Source organism: Phalacrocorax carbo, chromosome 23 (genome assembly GCF_963921805.1).
Source record: "Phalacrocorax carbo chromosome 23, bPhaCar2.1, whole genome shotgun sequence".
NCBI lineage: Eukaryota > Metazoa > Chordata > Aves > Suliformes > Phalacrocoracidae > Phalacrocorax > Phalacrocorax carbo.
This window is the reverse complement of record NC_087535.1, coordinates 3245001-3266289: the sequence shown is the minus strand read 5'-3', so window position 1 is coordinate 3266289 and position 21289 is coordinate 3245001. Positions and strand designations below refer to the sequence as shown.

Sequence of the window (21289 nt, the reverse complement as noted above, 5' to 3'; positions counted from 1 at the left end):
TAATTTAAATTAAATAATACCCCAGAGATCCCGGCTTCGGTTCCTGTGCTGATGGGTCCTTGACCTTTGTGGTATCAGTGGGCTGCTCTCACTCCAGCAGTTAGCAGATAAAAACGCCTTTCCTCTGCCTGGCCCTGCCTGACAAGGGCGGTGATAGACCTCTCTCAGCACAGAAGTTTAATAACGAAGGAAATTAACTTCCCACTTGTCCCCAGAGAGGTGGGAGCAGCGGCTCGGAAGCAGGAATTTTTATTGACTGTGCCTATTTGCAGTAAATAGCAACACTTAGCTGCAAACTGGCTGATGCAGAATTTAGTCCTTTCCAAGACGAAAGCAAAGGCTCCTGGTACATGTCTCCTAATGTGATTTTTACGGTGTACGCGGTAGGAGTTGCCGGATCACGGCTGGATGGCGGTCGTCCCCACCCAGCGCTGGGTAACCGCTCCCAGTGTAGGAAATCAGCTTCTGCTGGTTTTGGGAGGTTGGACACTCTCCTCACTCATTCCTCTCAATTATAAAAGGTCAAATCATTTAACAGAGACTTCCTGCAAACCCTGGCTGATTTCCATTTTGCTGCTTATCCCTTTTCCTTGGAGGTTGACTCTGGCACCCGTGCCGAGACTGGCTTTGAGTCCTTGCATCCAAGTCCTGGGAACTTCAAGCCAATACCGTCAGCCCACTATGAAAGTTTAATTATTAAGGTTCTTTTCCTCAGTGATGTTACTTGCCTTCAGCTTCTGGTGTGGGAGTGAAACCTTCGGATACAGTACAAACGAGGAACAACTAGTTAATTTGGTTTTAGTAGTGATTTTGATGTTCTCAGATGAATTATTAAAGTTGTTGTAAACGCTGAAGCTGGCTAGTCGGGCGAGTACTGAAAGGGCCCGGATGCTTGGCTCCTGGCGTGGCAGGCTGTCCATGCCTTTTCTTCTTTAGGTAACAATTTCTTTATTAACTGCCACTTTAAATTGCTAATGAAGAATATTTCAAACTAAGTGGCATTATTTTCCTGGAGTTAAATGGTTTCTGTGGAAGGATTAGTCCCTATTAGGGCCTCATTATGTTAAATATTTCAAGGTCCAAAGAATGCTGGGTAATGGGTTGCAAATTACCAGATGGGCTGTGAGGCTAATTAAGTTCTAGTAGCAAAAATTGAGAAGTTGGAGTCTTTTGACACGGAAATGCTCCTGTTTTCTGTGTGAAATTCCGCATTGCGTGGCTCCCTGCCTACCGCGCTGCGGGGCTTCGTCGGTGTGCCGGGGTGCTCCTGGTGCTGCCGCAGGCCCCCCCCGGCGCCCGTTTGTGAGCGGTACGTTGGGTGAGCAGGAAAAGCATTGCAAGAGCAAACTGTTCGATGCGCAGTGACGGTGCAGCCCTAAAACGGGCAGCGTCCTAGAGGAAGAGCTCTTTAATGTACCTGGGAGCGCTCAGCCCGCAGAAGGTAGTAATTTAAAGTAGGATTAAGAAAAGAGCCTAACAAAGCGCATGTGCTGTAGCTGCAGCGGGGACTGGGCGAGGTCCGGTGGTTGCTGCACAGTGGCATTTGGTGCTACTCTTAAGAAAAATAATGTTTAAAATGTACTACCCACCCAGTAAGTAATAGAGTCGGTAAGAGCCAGAAGCGGAGGGTGCAGAAGCCTCTCTGGTGCTTTCTGGTGCTCTTGTAGCCCTGAGTTTAGTTCTGGTCTGGGGAATTCCTAATTTCCTGTGTATTTTCAGTTGGCTCTTGTGGTAATTCGCACCCTGCGTTGCAAAAGCCCTTACCCCCAGGTAAGGGAAACGATTCACGAATGTACAGTACGGCAAAGTGATTTTGAAGGCGCTCTGTAAATATGTCGGGCGTCTTCATTAAGACGTTAATCTGGGAAGGCAGAAACGTGTAGTTTCCAAGAATAATAATTCCGTTCTTGTCAGAAATCCGGAGACGCGTTGCTAGCTGTGCCCTCCGGCCACGCGACCGCCCGTCTCGCTGCTGATGGCTCTGGGCGAGCTGCACCTCCCGCGGCACCGAGGAGAACCGGTGGCGGGGAGGGGCGGCAGTAATCCCGCTCCCTCTCTCGGGGTCTGCTCGCTCCAGGCAGCACTGGCAGCTGAAAGAGACGTTGGAGACCACGGGCTCACGCTGAAGAGGCAGGGTTGGAGATCTAAACCGTAATGTGAGCCGTGAACAGTTTACAGGTTTTCCTATGAAAAGGGAAGGTAGACGCGCACGTTGGCGGAGCAGCCGGGGCGGGCTGTGAGCGGCAGCTGAGCGTCTCTGCCCTTGGCAATTCCACCTCTGCACCTGGGACAAAGTTGTAGTGAGTTACAGCTGGAGGCCTCGCGCTCCAGCAGGACTCCGGGCCCACAAGCTTGTGAGACCAGCGCCTCACTTGTCAGCAAACTAAAGATTTCCGTTGCGGTTCAGGTCCGCCTTGGGAAGAGAGCGACGACTGCAGCCAGGGCTGGCCCTCCTCACGCGTGTGTGTGTGTGTGTGTGTGTGTGTGTCTCCACCAGCGCTGTTTCTCTTTTTGGGGGAATCCAGGGCGAATTACAGTGTTGCTTGCAGCAGTACCTGGTTCTGAGCGGTGTCACGCAGGGCGTGCTGGCAGTATTCTCACTTTTGGAACTTGCAGAGATTTTGGAGGGCTTGTGAATTGGTTACCGGGGAAGAACAAGGCGACACAAGCACGGGGTAAGGAGAAGGGAATCGCAAAATCACAAGAGTTGACGCATAAACGCGGTGGCTGTCATCCTGCCGGGACACAGCTCCTGGGTGTTTTGGGAGCTGGGGCCGGGATGGGACGCTGCAGACGGGCTGAGCTTGCGGTGCTGGCCTCGCTGATGTGTTGCTTTGTCCCGGCACTGAAAGCGGAGTTTCTTGATCGGCGTTTCCGTGATGTGAAGTGCTTGTTAAATCTGCAGGGTTCGATGCGGCACACGAGAGCGTCTCGGTGACGCTGCCCGGTTTCACGGCCAAATGCAAAACCGAGAATGTTTATGACTAGTTCAGAGTAAAGGATCCTGGTCAAGTTTTGACTGCGGGCCAGGGTGGGTATCGCTAACGCGAGTCAGCAGGGGTATTTAAACGTCAGTTTGACGTGAGGTTAAAGCTTACTTGCCAGTGCACGTGGTTCTGGGAAGGGACTGAAGTATGCGCTTATTTCAGATTGTGTGTAATCTTTCAGCTTGGTTGAGAGAAGAAAGCGGCTGTAAAAGATGGATTTAGGTGGCTCAGTTGTCTAAAAGACAGAGTTCTCTTTCCAAACACTGACATCTGCATATTGGGCCACGTTTCTTTGTCTGGAGAAACTCTCTTATTCCCTGTAAGCTGCCTACAATAGCTTTGCTGTGTTTATGGGCAATGCTAGGAAAGGCTTTCCCTGATTTTCTTGCTGTGACTCTCCAGCACGAGCCCCGCAGTCCGAGGGAGCAGCTGGTTTCGCTCAGCCTCTCCCTTGCCACTGAGTGACCTTCGCTGCCAGCATTGCTGGCTTGGGGCAATCGGACTCTGACACTCAGCTTCTGCTTTTAATACGGGGCTTTAATTCGAAAAGCAGGCTGTTCAGCCAGCCGGGGATTTAAAAAAAGCTAAAATGGAGATGGCGCTTCGAATTCTCCTTCTCTGCTTCGCAGCCTACTGGAATCCTGTCATTAGAGGGGGGAAGGTTTATTTGTGCGATGGGTAAACATAACTGAATTGAAGCTGCTAGCTGAGTATTACTGGCATGGGCTGTGCTGCCCTTGACTTAGCAAAAATACAGCTTTGCAAGTAGAATAAAATCCTCAGCAGAGCTGGCTGCCAAATGTTACCAGCGCCAATGAACCAAGAATACCCCGCCACCCGAAAGCAGCCAGCCCTGCTACCTCCCACGTGGAGGAATGCGGCCCTCGTGCGCGCGCGGGGATTCGGAGACCCATTGCCTCATCCTTCACCAGAGGAGGAGAATAAAAGGTCGGATCACAAAACCGTAGCGATGAGTGAGCAGTGTCATTCAGAAACGTGCACTATAAATCCCCTTAATTATCCTTGACCGGTAATGAGCCAGGACAGCTGTAGGAGTAGGAAAAATGTCACAAGAATATGGACCAGGAGGGATTCTGCTGCTCCTAGAGCTCGGTCCCATCCTGTGGTCACCGGCGCGCCTGCCGGAGACGCTCCCTTCGGGAGGTCCGCAGGAAGCTCGTTTCGCACGGAGATGCACGGCGCATCCCGGCGCCCTGCAGGAATGACCTAGAGGGGAGGCCAGGCTGGGCTCCGCTGCCTTTTGGGGAACACCTTGCCAGTGTAATAGGAGAGAATGGCAGTAATTCCTGGTGGAATTCCCCCACAGAAGTGGGGAAGGAAACGCCATTACCTGCGCCCTCACTGCGGTATTTTGTGATCCCACAGATCCCATAAATGTGTCTGAGATGCTTGCAACAGCATTCCCCTTCCCGCGGAGGGCTGAATGTTTGCTGCTACCCCAGACAGCTTTTCAGGCTGACATCTGAGAAGGGCAAACCTTACATGCTCTGGCAATTGTACTGTTATTTTGTAGCTGAACTTTTTATTCAGTCCAAAGATATTTGGATTCACAAATGAGCAGGTAAAACTGAACATAAACCATTTTTTATGGCCTTTTTTTATTGTTCGAGCCCAGGCTCCCATGGAGTGTGTGGAAAGCAGCTAATGCTGATTCAATGAGACAGCATCAGAAACGGAACTCTCTTCTCCCTTGTGTAGTGCCGTGGGCTCCTCTGGTCTTGGTTGTTTGGGGTTTTTTTTATAACTGGGGAGAAGTGGTAGAAACATGATGGCATTGGAAGAGCAGGGTGTCTGCAAATAATTTGGAGTACTGACATTAATTTATTTAAACGTAATTCAGTGCCATGTTAGATTAGCCTGCAGTGGGCTTCATTATGAGCGAGCCTTGCTCTTCTCTCCTCTATGTGTGTGCGAGCAAACGGTTGATAAAAACGTAAAGCTGAGGCTTTGGCTCGGTGTGTGAGCAGAGCTGATGCGCAGCTCGGTGAGGGTCTGCCAGGCTGGGGCTGAGGACAGCCCCCCTGCCCCCCCAGCACGGGGCCGGGTCCCTTCGCCCTGCAAATCCCCACGTTTTGGGTGCTGGCTGACGTCTGCACGATCTTCGTTTTGACCCGTTACCTGCGCTGCCGGAGCACGGGGCATCTCCTGGTGTCCTCAGTGAACTGCAGCTCTGCATGGCATGATCCGCTTCGTAACCACCCAGCTTGGCCCGCGGATGCTGCTCCCCTGGGCTTTTAGCATGCTCTGGGAATGTGCGTGCCCCAGAGCTTTTTTTTTTTTCTATTTTCATATAAAACTTGTCATTTTATAGTAGTCATGTGGGGAAAACTTAACTGACATATTCCAGTAGTGTTTTGTACCCAGTAACCATCTATGAAGAATAGTGACCTATCAGAGATCCCACAAAGAAGGTTTTACTGCTTCTGCGCTTGGTGAAACGACGATAAAACTTGGCGCGATAGCAGCTTTTGGAGAATATTTTAGACCCAGGTAAGCCCCCGTGTGTAGGTTGCGCCTGGGCAGGCGGGCTTGGTCGGTTTCAAGCTGAAGCAAGCTCGGTCTATCCAGGCAGAAGCTCTTGTGCGGTTGGTTCTGGACTTGGGTCTCCCCAAAGCCTGTGCTGTGCAGCTCTGCCCTGCAGCGGCGTTCGGTGGCTGAGCCTGTAAATCGGTGCGGGTGGACGTAAACGCTGCTGGTACCTAGAGGTGCTGGCAACGCACCCCTGAACGACTGCAGATCCGATCTGGGGATCTCTTCGGCCTGGTCACGCCAGCTGGCAGATTTAGCGCTGAAATGGCTTTCCTTTATAACCTAGGCAGGGAGTACCTCAGCCATGTTACGCGATATTGTCTAGTCTTTATCATTGCTGCCAACCTACTGGAAATGCATTTCTTCCCTGGTCCCCAGACTGGTTTTGATGCCCTGTTTGAACACTGCTAAGAGTGGAATTTGGACCCTTGCATAAGGGTTTCTGCCAAGCGTCTGAGCGGGAATCGATCCAGGCAATGAAATGATTTTTTTGACGGCCCTCCGGTGGGTTTCAGATGCTGCTTGGGTGGTTCCCAAGGACTGCGCTTTGTCCGCAGCGGTATGGGGTTTTGGGGTTTTCTCTGGAAGGGAATGGTGAGAGCGGAGCCGTGAAATGATGCAGGCTTTGAGAGCGCGTTCGGGCCGCCCACCCGCGGCTCTGAGCGGGGAGGTGCGGCGGAGCTGCGCTGAAGCTCCTCGGGTGATGGAAATGGACTTCACGGTGAGCAGCGAGTTCAGAGTGGATTTTGAGGAGCAAAGTGGGTGGACCAGAACTGGCAATTTAGAGGATACTTACATTTGATTCATTAGTAGCTCCAGGCCCAATAAACACTTAAAAAGCCATTAAAGTAGCAGTTAATTTTTTTTTTCTCTCAATAAAATTGCCTGAACTTGACAACCATGACCGATTCCCTCCGTTGCCATTGTCACGCTGCCAGTCTGCATGGGGAAGAAAATTAAACAAAAATGAAGTGGCTCTGTGCTAATCTGGGATTTATTGTAGGGTTTTGTGGATGAACCCTTTCTTCGGTCAGTGCTCGGTGAAGAGCTCGGGCCTCGTTGTTGTGCCCTTGGCTAAACAAATACTTCTTTTCCCCTAGTTTCCACTGAACTGTCTCACGCTGCAGATGCCACTAAGGGAAGGCACGAGGCCAGTTACAAATACGTATTTGTGTGAGCAAGTGCCAGTCCCCTGGCTCTGAAGCCGGGGTGTGCAGGTCCCGGCTTTGGGGACGTCAGCCTGCTCTGAGATAAATAAGCCCCTGGCAGGCGTTTGCTGGAGGGGCTGAGCAGCCAGGCGTGGCTGGCGGAGCTGCAGGTGTTCAGCACTGCCTGTGATCAAGGCTCTATTTTGTGAGTTTTTAGCTTTTTTTTTTTTTTTGTCTGTAAAAGGGGGTGATGCTCTGTGCTACCACCGGGGATTTCGGGTGAGAAGCCCCCAAGTGCAGATCATGCAGATGCACAGACAGAATGCAAGCTGCTTTTTAGGACAAGCTTATAAATTAGTCCAGTAACAAGGCATTAGCTGCTCTTGTCCTCCTGAACAAGGTGTATTAGCGGGGCTTTTCACCCCACGCACAGATCCGTACGGCCCCTTTTGCAGTAAAGGGCTCTGTGGCGGGAGCAGGGCTCGGCCGGTGGCTCCCCGCACCCTGCTCGGGTGGGGTTAAACACACGGCTCGGAGGGGCTGGATGAGGCCGAACGCGCAACCTCCAAACCCTGCAGGGAAAGAGGGCGCTTTGCCATTGACTACAGGTTTGGGGACGGGGCGCTCGTGGCCAGCTGCAGTGGCTTTGTCAGCTCCCAGGAACATGTTCCCCATAGCTCATCTTTCTGAATTTCGCTGCCTTCCCTTGCCCTCGGGGTGATGTCTGAGCCTGCGGGGCCGTGAAGCCCGGCGGCTTTTTCCAAGTCTGGCAGCGGGAGGAACCAGGAGCTCAGGCAGAGCCACGCGGGGTTTGCCAGATCCCCTTGCTGAGCAGGTAACTGAGCCGCTATATTCTGGGCTGCAAACCCTGTACCGCCTGCTTGCGTTAAGTTCCTGAAAGCTGCAGCTAGCCAGTACCAAGGTGACCAAAATTAAGCTTCCTGATCCTTTTTTTCATCTGAAAAGGAGAAATCTAAGTGGTGTTGAGGCTAAAGAAGGTGCAACCTCTGTTTTCAGGATTTGCTGCGTATTATCCCTGTTCAGGCTGGGTCTATGGTGAGCTGGATGCGTCTCCATCTCCTGCGGCCAGGCTTTTGGTTGCCAAAAGTAAAGCAATAGCAGTGGCAGCAAAATCCTTGACAAGATGCAAATTGTCTTGAATGTACTGAGGGGGGAAAAAAGAAAGAGCTTTGTATGCATTAATCTAAGGAAAAAATGGGTGCTTTGGCTCGTGCAGCTGAAGGCACTCTGCTATAGATGTTTGCAGAAGCCTTTGTAGTCTGGAAAAGCTGTGTTTGGGTTTTGCCTCTGTTGCTTTTAATAGCAAACACGTTCTGGTCCCCATCTTCCCTGCAGTCCGTCGCCTGTCTCTAATACAGGGTTTAGCAAGAGAGGCAGCACTTGCGTTAGCGTGAGCTTAGCGAGACAGTCGGGATTCATTAGACTGCGTTGCCGGCTGGGTAAGGCTACGCGTCCCATATGAAACTTTCTTTGCCTTGGGCCCTTCCTTAGCTGGAACAAGGGGATGGACTGAAGCCAGGCTCTGTGCAAGAAGCAGCATCTGAAAATTGGGTAGTTAAGTGCCTGCAGAGTGCCCTGCTGGAGGAGGATTGCTGGCAGATTTCAGCAGCTCTGATTTTGGCTCGCTTGCCTTCGGGTCACCTAACTAGCAGGAGGGGACGTTACCTTCCTGCAGCGTAACCTCTGACTGTGCTTTTTCTTTTTCCTTTAATGAGAAACCTGGAGCCTTGCGGGCTGTTTAATTACAGCGCAAGATGTGAAGCATGACTAAAGCAGACCCCTTCTCTAAAAGCTTGTGTTTCTGCAGGCGGGTCGGCTGCACTGGCGTCCTCTGGGGCTCCCTGGGGCAACCCAGATGAGGATGTGGGTCACCGGCCGATCTCTGCCCTCCTTCGGGGCGGCGCGGAGGACAGAGTCGGGGTTCAGAGGTGCCCCTCGTGGCTGTGCATGTCTGCCTTTCCACGGCAGGAGCGCTGTTCTGCTCTGAGGAAGCTGAAGGCCCCGCTGGGGGCTGAAAGCCCCTCCGGACTGCCCGGCAGCCAGGCTCTGCCAGTGGGATTCCCCTTGCCCTATTTCAGATGTCTGCAGCTGGGCTCATAGTTCAGGCTCTTTGGATTGCTGGTGGGAGCAGAGGAAGGCTCCTCTGGGGGATGCCTTCACCCCATTGTAGAGGCACTTGCACTGGAGAAGTACTCCCTCCCTCGACCTAACGCGTGTGTGTGCAGCCGAAGCTCGGGGGGAAGCTGTGCTCCTGTGTCCATTGCAGAATAAATTCAGCCTCTGGTTCCTGGGCCATTTCTTTCTTAGGGATCATCTCAGCTCTTTTGGGAATAAAAAATTGCCAAAGATTTTTTTCTACCAAGACCGATTAACGTGCGTGTGTGTGGTGCTGTGCTAAAATCTGGATCAACGCGGGGTGTGTGTTCTAGGAATAAAACCTGAGCAAGCCACCTGCAGTGCAGGAAATGCTGGGAGCTTTAGCTCCTGCTGGAAGCGAGGAGAAACCAGTGAGGTGTTGGGATGAGCGGGGCTTTCGGATGTCCCCCGCTCACCCGGCGCGGGTGAAAGCGAGAGCTCTGGCCCGGGCGCAGCCCTGAGCTGCGGTCGCTCCGCTCAGCCCCGCAGCCGGGAGAACCGCGCGAGGTAGAACACGCTTGTCACAACGAATAAAGTCTGAAATACATCTTTGGAAAGTCGTCCTGATTCTAATTGGCGTTTCTGAGGCGGCTGCTGGAGGATCGCGGAGGACCGGGCTAAGAGCAGAGTGAGTCCCTGGGAGTTTTCTTCTCCTCCGCCTCGGGCATTCGATGAATCTGTCCTCAGAGGACCTGGAGTGGGGTCAGGCTGCCAGAACTGCTCCCCAGCCTTCAGTGGGGTGCTTGGGAGAGGGCATCTTTTGGCCCGGTTGCTGACCTGTGTCAGCACCCAAGGGCACCTTTGTTTAAAAAAAGGAAAAAAGCACACCCTAAAACGAGCAAACGGAAACCCGTGCGGGAATATTGTTCAACAGTCAAAACCAAACTCCCCCCCCAAAACCCTCACAACCCCTCACAGCAGGTTTTGGGGAATTCCGCAGCCCTGCGCCGAAGCTGCTCCACGGGAGACGGCTCCTTGTGCCGAAGAGGCACAAGGAGCATTCATCTCGGCGATGAATGCCTTGTTCCCTTTTCCTCCACGAGCTGCTGGGTGCGGCCCCGTCTGCAGCCATCCCCTCCTCGGTGCGGCAAAGGAATGGCTCTGCCCGGTTCAGGGCCAGACCTGCGGCCCTTCAGCAGCCCCGTGCCTGGCGCGAGCCGGTGCCGCGGAGCTCGGGAAGGACGGGGCTGGCGGTGAGAAGCAAGCGGGATGTGCCGGGAGAGGGAGGGAAGGGCGAAAGCCGCGGCAGACCCCAGCTGGGTCTCCGTGGCTGGGAACCCTCCTTGCTTAGGGGGCTTTTTGTGCTGAGTCACTGGTTGCTGGTTGAGCAGGGAGTGGGTTTTGCAGGCGCAGGAGCCCGAGCAGAGAGCGGGGCGCGAACCAAACCTGCGGCGATGGCTGTGCCGGAGACGTGTGGCTCGGAGGCAGGTGGCAGCGGTGGCCCGGGCGTAGCATCTCTGCCCCTTGGCTTTTGTCTGAATAGCCTGTTAAATGCGAACAGGTTTAGAGTCTAGTTTAAACAGTTCATCTGTTTGGTTGGCAAAGGTTAAAAGATTTCCAGTGTGTTTGCATTTAATTATCTATTTTAGTGGCAGATTATTTTGTTTTTTCATAGGAGATGAAACTGGGATGGGTTTAAAGGACGTTTCTCTCAGCAGAGGCTCATGCACAACAGGCTGTGATGATTTATTTGGAGCTGCTACGCTTTGTCTATCCTTGTTAAGTACCCTGAGAATACGGACTGGCGCTGAGGGAATGTGATGTGACACATAAAAATAAGGAGTGTTGGAGAAAGCTGTAGGCTTTACAGTATTTAACTAGCTTGTATCCTTGCTACCTAGCAAGCAATTTTCCTTGCATTTGAGATGCCAAAAGTGGGAGAACACCTATTGCCTCGCCTTGGGCCTGGCGCTGGCCCAGGCAGCATGAAACGGGTCCTGGGAGAGCGTGAGCTGCCAGCCCCGCGCTGCCGCGTTGGGAGCGTGGCTGTGCTAGCCAGGCGTCGCTGGGCTAAAGTGGATTAGCACCAAGGCTCAACGTTGGGAAAATAAGCGTGAGACAAAACGTAAATAGGATCAGCAGGTTTGTTTATTTTTTATATGTGAAAATTGCACATCACCGTTGTCACAGCTCATTTGGCTGCGAGCTGTTCCTGTTGTCCTGGTCAGTCCGTGAAGGGTTTGCTGCGAGCCGTGCCCTTGCTACCGTCGTCCTCGAGCCCCCGCACCCGCCGCAGCTCTGACACCCAGCTCTTTATGGAGGAATTAAGGAGCAGAGCACCAAATGAGCAGTTTGGGGGACCAGGGCAGGCTGAGGTGTCGGGAGCTGCAGGTTTCGTGTACCCGAGGTGTGGCGTTAACCTGCTGCAGGGCCCTCGGGGAGTCAGTCCCGTCCTGTGCTTCCCTTTGCCCCCCCCAGGCAGGGCAGTAACGCTTTGCTGTCCAGCTTTACAGGAGAAATCCCATCACTTGCTCTAGCCCTCTTCTGTCCATTTAAAAAATGCCCTTTGAAAGCCATCACCCTCTAGGAGATGAATTCCTCGCACATATGTTGGCTCTCAAGGACCTTCTGGCATCCCCTGTAGCAGAGCTGTAGCATGCAAAAACGCTTCTGCCAGGTAAGATGCATTTCAGGGGAGTTAAGCTGCCTTTAAACATTTCCCTCTCCCCCTGAGCTGAGCACACAACCTCCCGCTGTTACAGGAATGCACATTAAATGTGGCTCTTTGGCTTAAAATTTGCGAGCAAGAAAGGGGAGGGATGCTTTCATGGGTTTTGGCGGGATGCTGCTGCTAACAAGCTGGAGCAATCATGGCCTCTGACAGCGGCAGCCTCTCTGCTTTACTCACGTAGGGGGTTTGCCTAGATGCACTGGAGCCTGCTGCTGCTCTTGCACCAAATGGGCGTCCTCGGAGCCTCCAACCAGCAAAAAGCTTTTTTTATTAACTTTTTTTAAAATTGTGCAATTAAGGGGTGCACAGTACAGCTTCTGTGACAGTCACGTCCTTGCCTGGAGCTTTGTGGGTAGCATTACTGCTCCGGTGAGACACAGGGGTTTCACGTGGCCTTGCTTGCAGGATGAGGGGTGCAATCCAAGAAAGGCAGGGCAGCTGTGGGTGCGGCCCCGTGCCCCTGCAGAGCTGCCCCCAACCCACGGTGCTCTTTCCAGCTGGCGGCGGGCAGTGGCACTGCAGAGCGGCACTGCAGACCAGCGCTGCAGCCTGCTGCTATAAAGTGACCTTCTGGAAAACAGGGAGCGAGCCACCCTCGCCGGGTGCGGGATCTCTAGTCCCGGCTCTTTCTGCTGTTTAAACAACTCTTAGGCAAATGCTTTTGTGTTGCGTCTCTCCAGTCCAGCTCTGCGGTCTTGGTCCCCCTGTGGCCTGCCTGGAATCGAGGGCGTCGGGCATCCCTGCCTGCCAAGGGAGGGTGGAGGCGGAGGAGCCTCCGCCTCGGTGCTGTGGGTGCTGACAGTCACGGAGCGGCTGCAGGGCCCTGCTTCCTGCCACCCGCTGCTTTAATTTGCTACTGTCATTTGCTAAATAATTGTTTCTCTGCAGTCTGGCCTCCGAGGGCAGCTCTCCCAGCGACGCTGCTTCGGGCATCTCTTATCGGTAGCGTTAATTCTGTTTCTCTGGACACTTATCTCTGCGGTCGAGGGGAAGAGCAGCTCTCGGGGGCAGAGAGCCGAGTGGCATCCTACCCAGCAGTTATCGCACCAGGCCGTGGAAGCGGCAGCAGCAATGCTGCCTGGGTTGGGGCTGTCATAGGCCAGGCCCAAACCAAGCAATCCAGGACCAAAGTGGCTGCTGGAGTTGCCGGGAGCGAGCTGGCCGGCATTTAGCCGCGGGACTGGCGTCTGGCTCCATGAGACGCACACGGTGACTCTCTTAAAGCCATCGCCAAAGGCGAGCTCTCCCCGCGGGCTGCCCTGGCTGCGAACGGGCCCCTGTGCTTGTGCAGGAGCATTGCGAGTGGCAAGGGGCAGTGGGAAGGGCTGGCCCTCCTCGTCCTCTGCCCTTGCAGGAGGCAGCATCGCCCCCGGGGGGCACGCTCAGGTGGGTCGGCTGCTCAGAGAGCAGCTCGCTGCGTTCACATCGTGCTCTTGGATTTAAACCAGGTAGTACTTACAAAACATAAGTGCTGAAATACTACAGCAAGTGCAGAGTGGGGAGGAATTATAAGACACTTGCTGCCTTTTAAAGCGGATACTTGGCGATCCCTCCCGAAGCCTTGGCCGTTCAGCCTGCTGTTCCCGCAGCCTGCGTGCCCCTGCAGCAGCGTATTGCCCGACAGCTAATTTTAATTAGGTTTCTCTTATAAAACCAAAATGTGGGACAGCAAAGCGCCGTCAGCTTAAACCTTCAGCTGTGACTCTCCTGAGAGCAGAGGGAGGCAGGCCAAGGGAGGGGGGGTCCAGGATTGAGCCGAAGCCCTTGATCAAACATCAGCGTGGCTCTTCCAGCCATGGGGCGATGTGCCCAGGCCTCCCGCTGAGCTCTCCCCAGGTATGAGGGGCAGGGACACAGATTCTGATGGAGGTTTTTAACTGGGGGGATCAGGGGTAAAGTCAGTGTCCTCTGTGTGCGTCCGCTCTTGCTCTGCAGGGGGAAGGGGGACAGAACGGTGTGTGGTGGCCAGCACGGGGTGGGCTGCTGCCCTGCCTGGGTCATGGAGGATAAATCCGACTTCTCCCAGGTTGCCTGCTCTCACGGGAAGAAATCCAGATTTCTCTGTGGCTGTGGAGGGAGGCTGAGCAAAGCCAAGTGCCCCTTCTGAGGCACCACGCGTGCGAGGGACTGGGGTTTGCTTGGGCGTTGTTATGTGGTGATGAAGGCACCGGTGCATCGAGCGGGAAGGTTGCTGTGAGCGATGGCCTGAAGTCTAATGGCTGGCAAAGATGCCGCAGAGCAGGCTGCGGGAGGGAGGGGATGGCAGTGGGCTGCCTCACTGATGCTCTGTGTGCCGCAGACCCTCTCGTGTGAGCCCTCTTGGTGCCTGAGGTCGGTATGTGGGGCAGAGGTGCCATCCTCAGGAGCCTTCTCCTCCTCCTGCGGTGGGGGATGTGCTGGGAGGGGAGGTCAGGAGGGTGCCGTAATGCACATGATCCCCACTCCAGCGCCTGCTGTGGTTTCTGTTGCCCTCTGCTCCCATGTTGCTCCTTCCTGTCCCCCACAGGGCTGTAATGTCATGGAAGACCAGGACCTTCGGGACATTGGGATCGGTGACCCGCAGCACCGTCGGAAGCTCCTCCAGGCTGCTCGCTCCCTCCCAAAGGTCAGCACCGATGTCCCTCATGTGGAGCAGGGACAGGGCATTGCCCAGCATGGCTGTGGAAACAGAGGAAACAAAAGCGAGTCTCTGTGACCCACGGAGGGATCACAGTGGCTGTGGGAAGGGTTTTGGGAATAGCAGGGAGGAGGAGGAGTATATTGATCCACCAAGGTCTGTGGGATGGGATCCCCCATGCCGGGGAGAGGGTGGCTGTCCCTCCTGCCAGTCTTGTTCCCAAGTGCATTCCTTGTTTATATAGTGAGGTTTTTTTACTTTAAAGCTGCTAGTGGAGATGATGATGGCCTTTAAACTTATTTTAATTGATGCTCTATGCCTTGAGATCCCAGCCTCCTGGCGCTTTTAACCCTTTTCTTGTGCTTTTACAGTTGAAACCCCTGGGCTGTGATGGGAACAGCCAGCCTTCGGTTCCCGCATGGCTCGACTCTTTGGGGCTGCAGGATTATATTCAGTCCTTCCTCTCGAGCGGCTACAGCTCTATTGACACTGTGAAAAACCTCTGGGAGCTTGAAATAGTAAACGTGAGTGTTGCCTTTCTCTTGCCATGGCAGTGAGGTCCTGCCCACGTTCCCTCTGGGGCTGCGACTTGCAGGGAGTCGTGTTAAATGGGAGCAGCGCTGCTCGAAGAGGGGAAGCTTTGCTTTGTTATGAGGGACCGAAAGCCTACAGTGACCTTGGTCTCTCCCTGCAGGTGCTGAAAGTGAATCTGCTTGGCCATCGGAAGAGGATCATCGCCTCCCTGGCAGACAGACCGTACGAGGAGCCACCTGCAAAGCCGCCGCGGTTCTCGCAGCTGAGAGTGAGTCGCTCTGTGTGCTCCCTGCCTGGCTGATGTGCCCGCGCGGAGCGTGCTCGGCAGTGGCCAGGGTGCTTTCTCCTTCCCTGGCTCTCCTTCACTTTCCTCCCTTTCTTTCAAAGAACTAAACCCAGGTCTGTCAGGAATAATTGTCTGATTAGCAGTAATCACCTCTGGGGGACTCAGAGATCTGTAGAGGATGTTTACTAAGAGCTCAGGTCCTGGATGGGTATCTAGGCTCAGAGAGGGAGGCATGTTCAGCCTTACTCTGCTGCTTTCATGCACAGGAAATTCTGCCTAGCAAAATCAAATGAAAAACTAAAAAAAACATACAATGTCAATATTTAAGTTAAAACTCCTTTGAAGGTAAGTATTGAGAGTAATAAGCACAGAGAGTGATCTTTTAAAATTGCATTGCTTGTTAAAAAAAAGGAAAGGGTAAAACCTGAATGGCTTGTTTCTTATTAAAACCAATCAATTTGACCTGGAAGCTTGGGTTACTCCTGGTTCACAGATACTCGGCGGTTTGGGAAGGAAAGTTCTTGAAGCATTGAGGCAACTGCACATCTGGCTGTGCGGAGGAGGGAGTGTTTTGTGTTAAACAGTTCCCATGGATGCACCTTGGCTGCTGCTGGAGATGATGCAGAGCCCAGTACTCCCACTCAGAGCATGGTCAAGTGGAACTTGGGAGACGTAACAGCCAGGCTGGCTCTGACTTGGCCGGAGCACCTGGAGCACTTGGGCAGAGGAGAAACAGATTACAAATTTGACTTTGTGCTGTATAAATTCTACTATGGCTGGGCTCCCCAGCCGCAAACGTCACCGTTTGTTTGGACAGACACGCTCTAGCTGAAGTGCCGGACAAGTTTACCAACTCTTAGCTTTCTTTTTTGCGGGTCAAACTCCATGTTCCTTGTTCAAAACAAAGCTGAAGCGTGCGAACACATCAGCGCTGGGAGAGATCTTAACGTGACCGACTCTATCCATTCAGCTTTTCACCTTATCAGCTCCGGCAACCCAAGCAGCAAATACTTACACAGGCGTGCCCTGCTATGGAAACAAGTGGGGGAAGGTAATATTCAGCCCTTGCAGGTCCAGTTCTGGATGCCTGCCCCATGGGAAATGTCAGGCGGCTCCTTCAGATCAGGTGCCTCCATGCGAGGTGGGTGCCTGCGCTGAACGGGTAGCAGGGCGCTACTCCTGCCTCTGTGCCCTGCACCGAAGGGGAACACTGAGCTGACTTTCTTCCCCTTGTTTCCTGGCCAGATGTGAGGCGGCCTTCCCGCAGGCAGGCGTGTGACATGGCTCAGCTGGTGCGATGGGATGCAGCTGGGACCTGGTGTGTTGATTGTGCCGGTTGGGAGTCTGAGATCTGTCTCCCTGGGCTGGCTGGGCTTCTCCAGAGCTCTTGCTGCCAAATAGCGCTCAACGTGATTTGTGGATTTTGATTTTCTTGCTGCGGGATGTCAGGCCCTTCATTATCAGGGTTGGCTGGGAGGGGAGCCGTCGCGTTCAGCGTTCTTTCTGAAAACCGACATTGAAGAGCTGAGTTTGGCAAAACCAGCTGAGCTTGCAGCTAACCTGCGAGCTCAGGAGCAGGGCGGTGTGCCACGGAGGGCTAGCATGTCGTGCTGCTTCCTCCCAGTGTTTGCAAATTAGCTTCCTGGAGCAGGAACTGTGAGCAATTGGATTTTCCCCATCCCAAACATCTGGTCCTTGTCCTGCTGCAAAGCTCTTCCCTCTTGCCTTGGATTCCCAAGGCTTTTCAACCAAAACAGTCTTAGCTGAAGTGAGTTGAGCTGCTGTGCCCTGCTTGCTCACACTGGATTTTTTAGGAACTGGGGTTCAGGTGTAAAAAAAAAAAAGAGGTGGTACTGCGCCGGGAGCGTGTGCTCAGGAGCCAGGAGGGTGCCACGTATGAACCCTGCACCTTCATCCCGCTGCTCAGCCGCCCCCTTTTCAGACAACAAAAGCCTGGACAGGCAGCAGCCAGCTGAGGATCTGCACTTCTCTGAAACGTCCTCTTGAGACCAATGTGACTGAAGGCCGGGTTGTTGGGCGGGGGGAGAGGAGTCCTTTGGTGCAGCATCAACTGATTGATATGCTGGACAGGGAGGCTGTGTAAGAGAATGGGCCATTTGCAGCATTTCCTGGTGCTACAGCTGGTGCGATCCAACGCCTGGCTCCAGCGTGGGGAGCGGAAGGACGTCAATGGCAAATTAAGCAAGTCCGTTGAATAGGGCTAATGCGCGTTGCAGCTGTGAGCTTCCCGCATTGTCTGCCGGGCCGGTTGGCACGTACAGGCAGCGAATCTCGCCTGCAGTAAGAGCCGGGCTGTCAGGCATCTGGGCTGATCTCTCGCTGGGCTCCCAGGGCTTTTCTCCTGGGGAGGCTGATCGTCAGCATTTTCGAATGCTTTGCTTAGTGCCTTAGCGGAGCCTGTTCATCTGTAAACACCCTGCCCACGGCTCAGTGTGTCTCCTGCCCTCCTGGGATGAGCTCACGGGAGGTGGAGGTGTGCTCAGCCGAAAGGGCTGCATACCTGCCTGAAGCCATCCTGCAGCAAATCAGGGGTGTCACGTGGAAAATAAACGGTGTGGTTTATTTGAGGCAGGAGCCTGCAGAGCAGGAGCTGACCCCATTAACTCTGTTTGTTGCACCCTTTGTGTCGGACACTGCAGAGGGGAGCGAGGGTGGGCACGGCCATGGCACAGGCTGACCGGGACGGTTATTGGCGTCTGCCTCTTACAGTGCCAGGACTTGATGTCCCAGACATCGTCGCCCTTGAGCCAGAACGACTCCTGCACGGGCAGATCTGCCGATCTCCTGCTGCCCTCCGGGGACACCGGGAAGAGGCAACACGACCGCGGCACTGAGGTTGCTCCCTACTCGAGAGCTGAGCGCTACAAAGCACAGGTCAGTAGGTGCTTTTCTGTGTCCTGGGGGCCCCTCTGCTCAGTTCAGGGCAGACTCCCCCTTGTCTGGAGGCAGCAAGGAGTTAGGGTGATGCGTGGAGAGCCAGAGAGCTGGTCAGGCACAGCTTCCCTCAAGCGTTAGAGCCAACAGCTCTTTTATGCCTCAGTCTCACCTTGAAAATGGGTGACTCGCACTTCCATCAGCACTGGCACCTTCTCCTGCAGCATACTGCCTCTTCCCAATCCCATGGGATTTGGCCATTGCGAACCTCAATTGCATCAACCCAAAGAGCCCTCCTGGGATCTGTGATACAGCCCAGGCTGGACCTGTTGTGGCTTCTTCCCTTCCAGGAGGACCGTCGGGAGTCAAAGCTGACCCTGCGCCCCCCCAGCCTGGCTGCCCCATATGCCCCAGTCCAAAACTGGCAGCACCAGCCAGAGAAGCTCATCTTCGAGTCCTGCGGGTACGAGGCCAACGTAAGTGGCTTTTGGCTGTGGGGGTGGTGATGATGATGAGGTTCCGGGGTCAAGCTGTTGCGTGTGGAGTTGTCACGCTTCCTTCCCTTCGCTGGGTGACCTATCCCTCCCCAGCCACAGCTGCTGGCCGTGATGGGGCCATGGCATTGCCTTGGGGTCGGCAGGGTTTCCTGCCTGAAGCCTTTAGGATGTCTGGGAGCATGTTAACATCTCCCCCTCTTCCAAACAGTACTTGGGCTCCATGTTGATCAAAGACCTGCGAGGGACAGAGTCTACGCAGGATGCGTGTGCCAAGATGAGGGTATGGAGGCTGCGGGGGGATTCACTCACACCCAGTGATGGGTGATGTGGAGAGGGCAATGGGGGGATCTCAGTGGTTCCCCAAACCCTGCAGGCTGCCCCTGTGCAGAGCAGGGACCCAGACCACCTCACAGGCTGCGCCGCTCTCGCTGGCGAGCTGTCCCTCCCCAGCACTTTTCCCCATAGTTGGAAGGTTTGTGCGGTGGGCGAACAGGTGTTTTTGTTGGGGAAAGGGGGTGCTGGGTTCACTTCAGGTCCCTGTCCCTTCGCCTCTGCTTCCACCACGAGCAGGCTTTCCTCCTCTTGGTCCAAGACCCTCGAAGCCTGCCTCTGTGGGGCAGTGCCCTGGGGTTCTCTGGCATGGCCTGGTGGGGTGGTGAAGAAGGGAGCATTTATTCACAACTGGTCACTTGAATCTTCTTGTTTCTGAAGAAATCCACAGAGCATATGAAGAAGATCCCGACCATAATACTGTCCATCACCTACAAAGGGGTGAAGTTCATCGATGCCTCTAACAAGGTGAGCTTCAGGTGCCTCAACATCGGTGTCTGGAGGGACGAGACCTGCAGTCCCACCTGGCTGGGGTGCTGCAGGTCATATCTGGTGGCTCCAGAAGCCACGGCTGGTCCTGAGGAGCTGCTGGGGCTGTGGGAGAGCACCGAGGTGGTGACTGTTACCGGAATGCTGAAGGCTCAGCAGACTGGCTGCTTGTGGACCGTGTTGCCATTTATTCCTACCACAGGAGGGAGTGAGAACTGGTCTGGCTGGGAGTCCCCCCTCCCTGCCAGGACCTCTTTTCCTCCCTGCCCCGAGTACATTCTTGCCATGGCCATCGTTTGCCGGGTGTACTTGCCATGCCCAGAAGGTGACAGGTGCTTGTGGTTGACCCCGGCAGAATGTCATTGCTGAGCACGAGATTCGGAATATCTCCTGCGCTGCTCAGGACCCCGAGGATCTCTGCACATTTGCCTACATCACCAAGGACCTGCAGACCAGCCACCACTACTGCCATGTCTTCAGCACTGTGGATGTGGTGAGTGGGTTATCGCATCTATTCTCCCAGCGGGCTGCAGTCCTTTGCTTGTTTCTTCACTCAGCTTTACTGACAAGTCATAGACCAGGATCTGGTCCATTCTAGGGCTCTTTGACTTGTTTCTACCCTAAAATATTCCTTTCAGAGTCCTGGCTCAAAATGCCTTTACTCTGGAGCTCTATTGACAAAGAGAATATTTGTCTGGCTTCATTACCGCAGTCTCCAGTGCTGAATAAAGCAGGGCAGGAGATTTTCGCTCCTGGGGAACATGCCGTGAACAAAACCCTAATACGCTCTCAATTATATTGAGCGTAATAGGCTGATTTAACAGCCTTTTAATTCACCGAGAGTGTGGAAGCATAACTTGCTTTTATTCTTGGGCAGAATCGGCTGTACAAGGCATTTGGGCTTTTTCTCTTTACGATGCAAAACGCTGCTAAACTGCAATGCTTACGGGGCTGTAGCAGGCTCGCAGGTGGTCCCCCCTGCCCGGGCTGTGCGAGTGCGGAGGCAGCTTGGTGCTGGCTCCCCTGCGGGGCAGGAGCTCAGCACTGCCCCATGCGTGCAGAGCGGCTTTGCCAGGGAGACGGCAGGATGCAACCTGCTAACAGAAAGGCGATGGGCTCTGCCGAGGTCTGCATCTCCAGAGCAAGCCACTGAGCCGCACAGACTCTGTGCAGGGCAAGGTAGCTCGTATGCACCTGACAGCTTTGTGTTTTCTGTGATCTCTCCGAAGAACCTGACGTATGAGATCATCCTCACATTGGGGCAGGCGTTTGAGGTTGCCTACCAGCTGGCCCTCCAAGCCCAGAGAGCGAAGCCTCTGGGTGCTGCAGCAGGAGAAATGATCGAAACAAAATCTTCCAAACCGGTGCCTAAACCACGAGCCGGCACGAGGAAATCCGCAGTACGTATGTGTGGGCCAGCAGGCTGCTGGGTGCGATCTGCACGATCTGAGCTGGGATTTCTTTTGGGCACCACATGCTTAAACCTTCCCCTTCGTGGTGGGGGGAGCCCAGATCCTGACAGGGTGCCCATAGCTTCAGGCACCACTGATACTGCAGTGTCCGTGGCTCTGCTGACAGCCCTGCTGTGGCATTAGGGCTTCCCCGGGTAGGATCAGGGCCAGCAGAGGTGGAAGTAGCCGGGGTGGGATGGGGATTAGGTGTCCTGCTGGGACCAGCACAGCTTCCATATGCGAACCCTGCAGAGCTGCAGTACAATGAGCAGGTAGCCTGCAGTCTGCACCACCGGAGTGCCCCTGTAGCCAAAACCAGCTGATACTGGAGCTGCTGAGGAGCAGGGACTGCTGCATAAGCCATTGCCTTCCTTTAATGTCTCCTTTTGTCTGTGTTCTGCTTGCTCCCCCCGCTCAGGTGCCGCTCCCTCCCGACACTCGCTGTTGTTACTGTCACACCTGTACAACACACCGCCCCTCCTACCTGCCGCTGCAGTCTGTTAGTCCCGGAGCTAAGGTCTTTACCCTTCTTCCTGCCATCTTCCATTACGAACCGACCCGGGCTGCCCCCGCTGCCGCCGGCCCGCCTGCCTCCCCGCTTCCCTCGTCTCCTGCTGTGGTTGGGTGTCCTGCCTCGCTGCTGTCTTCCCTCCCTGCTCGTTCCAGGGCTGTACCAT

The 21289-nt window shown here is 54.3% G+C and overlaps 1 protein-coding gene across 12 annotated transcripts in view; it reads left to right on the top strand.

The window, feature by feature from the left end:
* ANKS1A (ankyrin repeat and sterile alpha motif domain containing 1A) overlaps positions 1 to 21289 on the top strand; it is a 111252-nt gene that overhangs the window by 83129 nt on the left and 6834 nt on the right. For 8 of the 12 annotated variants that reach the window (XM_064472108.1, XM_064472106.1, XM_064472105.1 and 5 more), the window contains 10 exons: positions 14020 to 14118; positions 14502 to 14654; positions 14825 to 14932; positions 17681 to 17845; positions 18196 to 18321; positions 18551 to 18622; positions 19054 to 19140; positions 19517 to 19654; positions 20391 to 20561; positions 21031 to 21129. In XM_064472108.1, coding sequence (XP_064328178.1) covers positions 14020 to 14118; positions 14502 to 14654; positions 14825 to 14932; positions 17681 to 17845; positions 18196 to 18321; positions 18551 to 18622; positions 19054 to 19140; positions 19517 to 19654; positions 20391 to 20561; positions 21031 to 21129 — 1218 coding nt within the window. The remainder of the gene's footprint in view (positions 1 to 14019; positions 14119 to 14501; positions 14655 to 14824; positions 14933 to 17680; positions 17846 to 18195; positions 18322 to 18550; positions 18623 to 19053; positions 19141 to 19516; positions 19655 to 20390; positions 20562 to 21030; positions 21130 to 21289) is intronic. The other 4 variants (XM_064472107.1, XM_064472111.1, XM_064472110.1 and 1 more) reach the window with 1 other exon arrangement.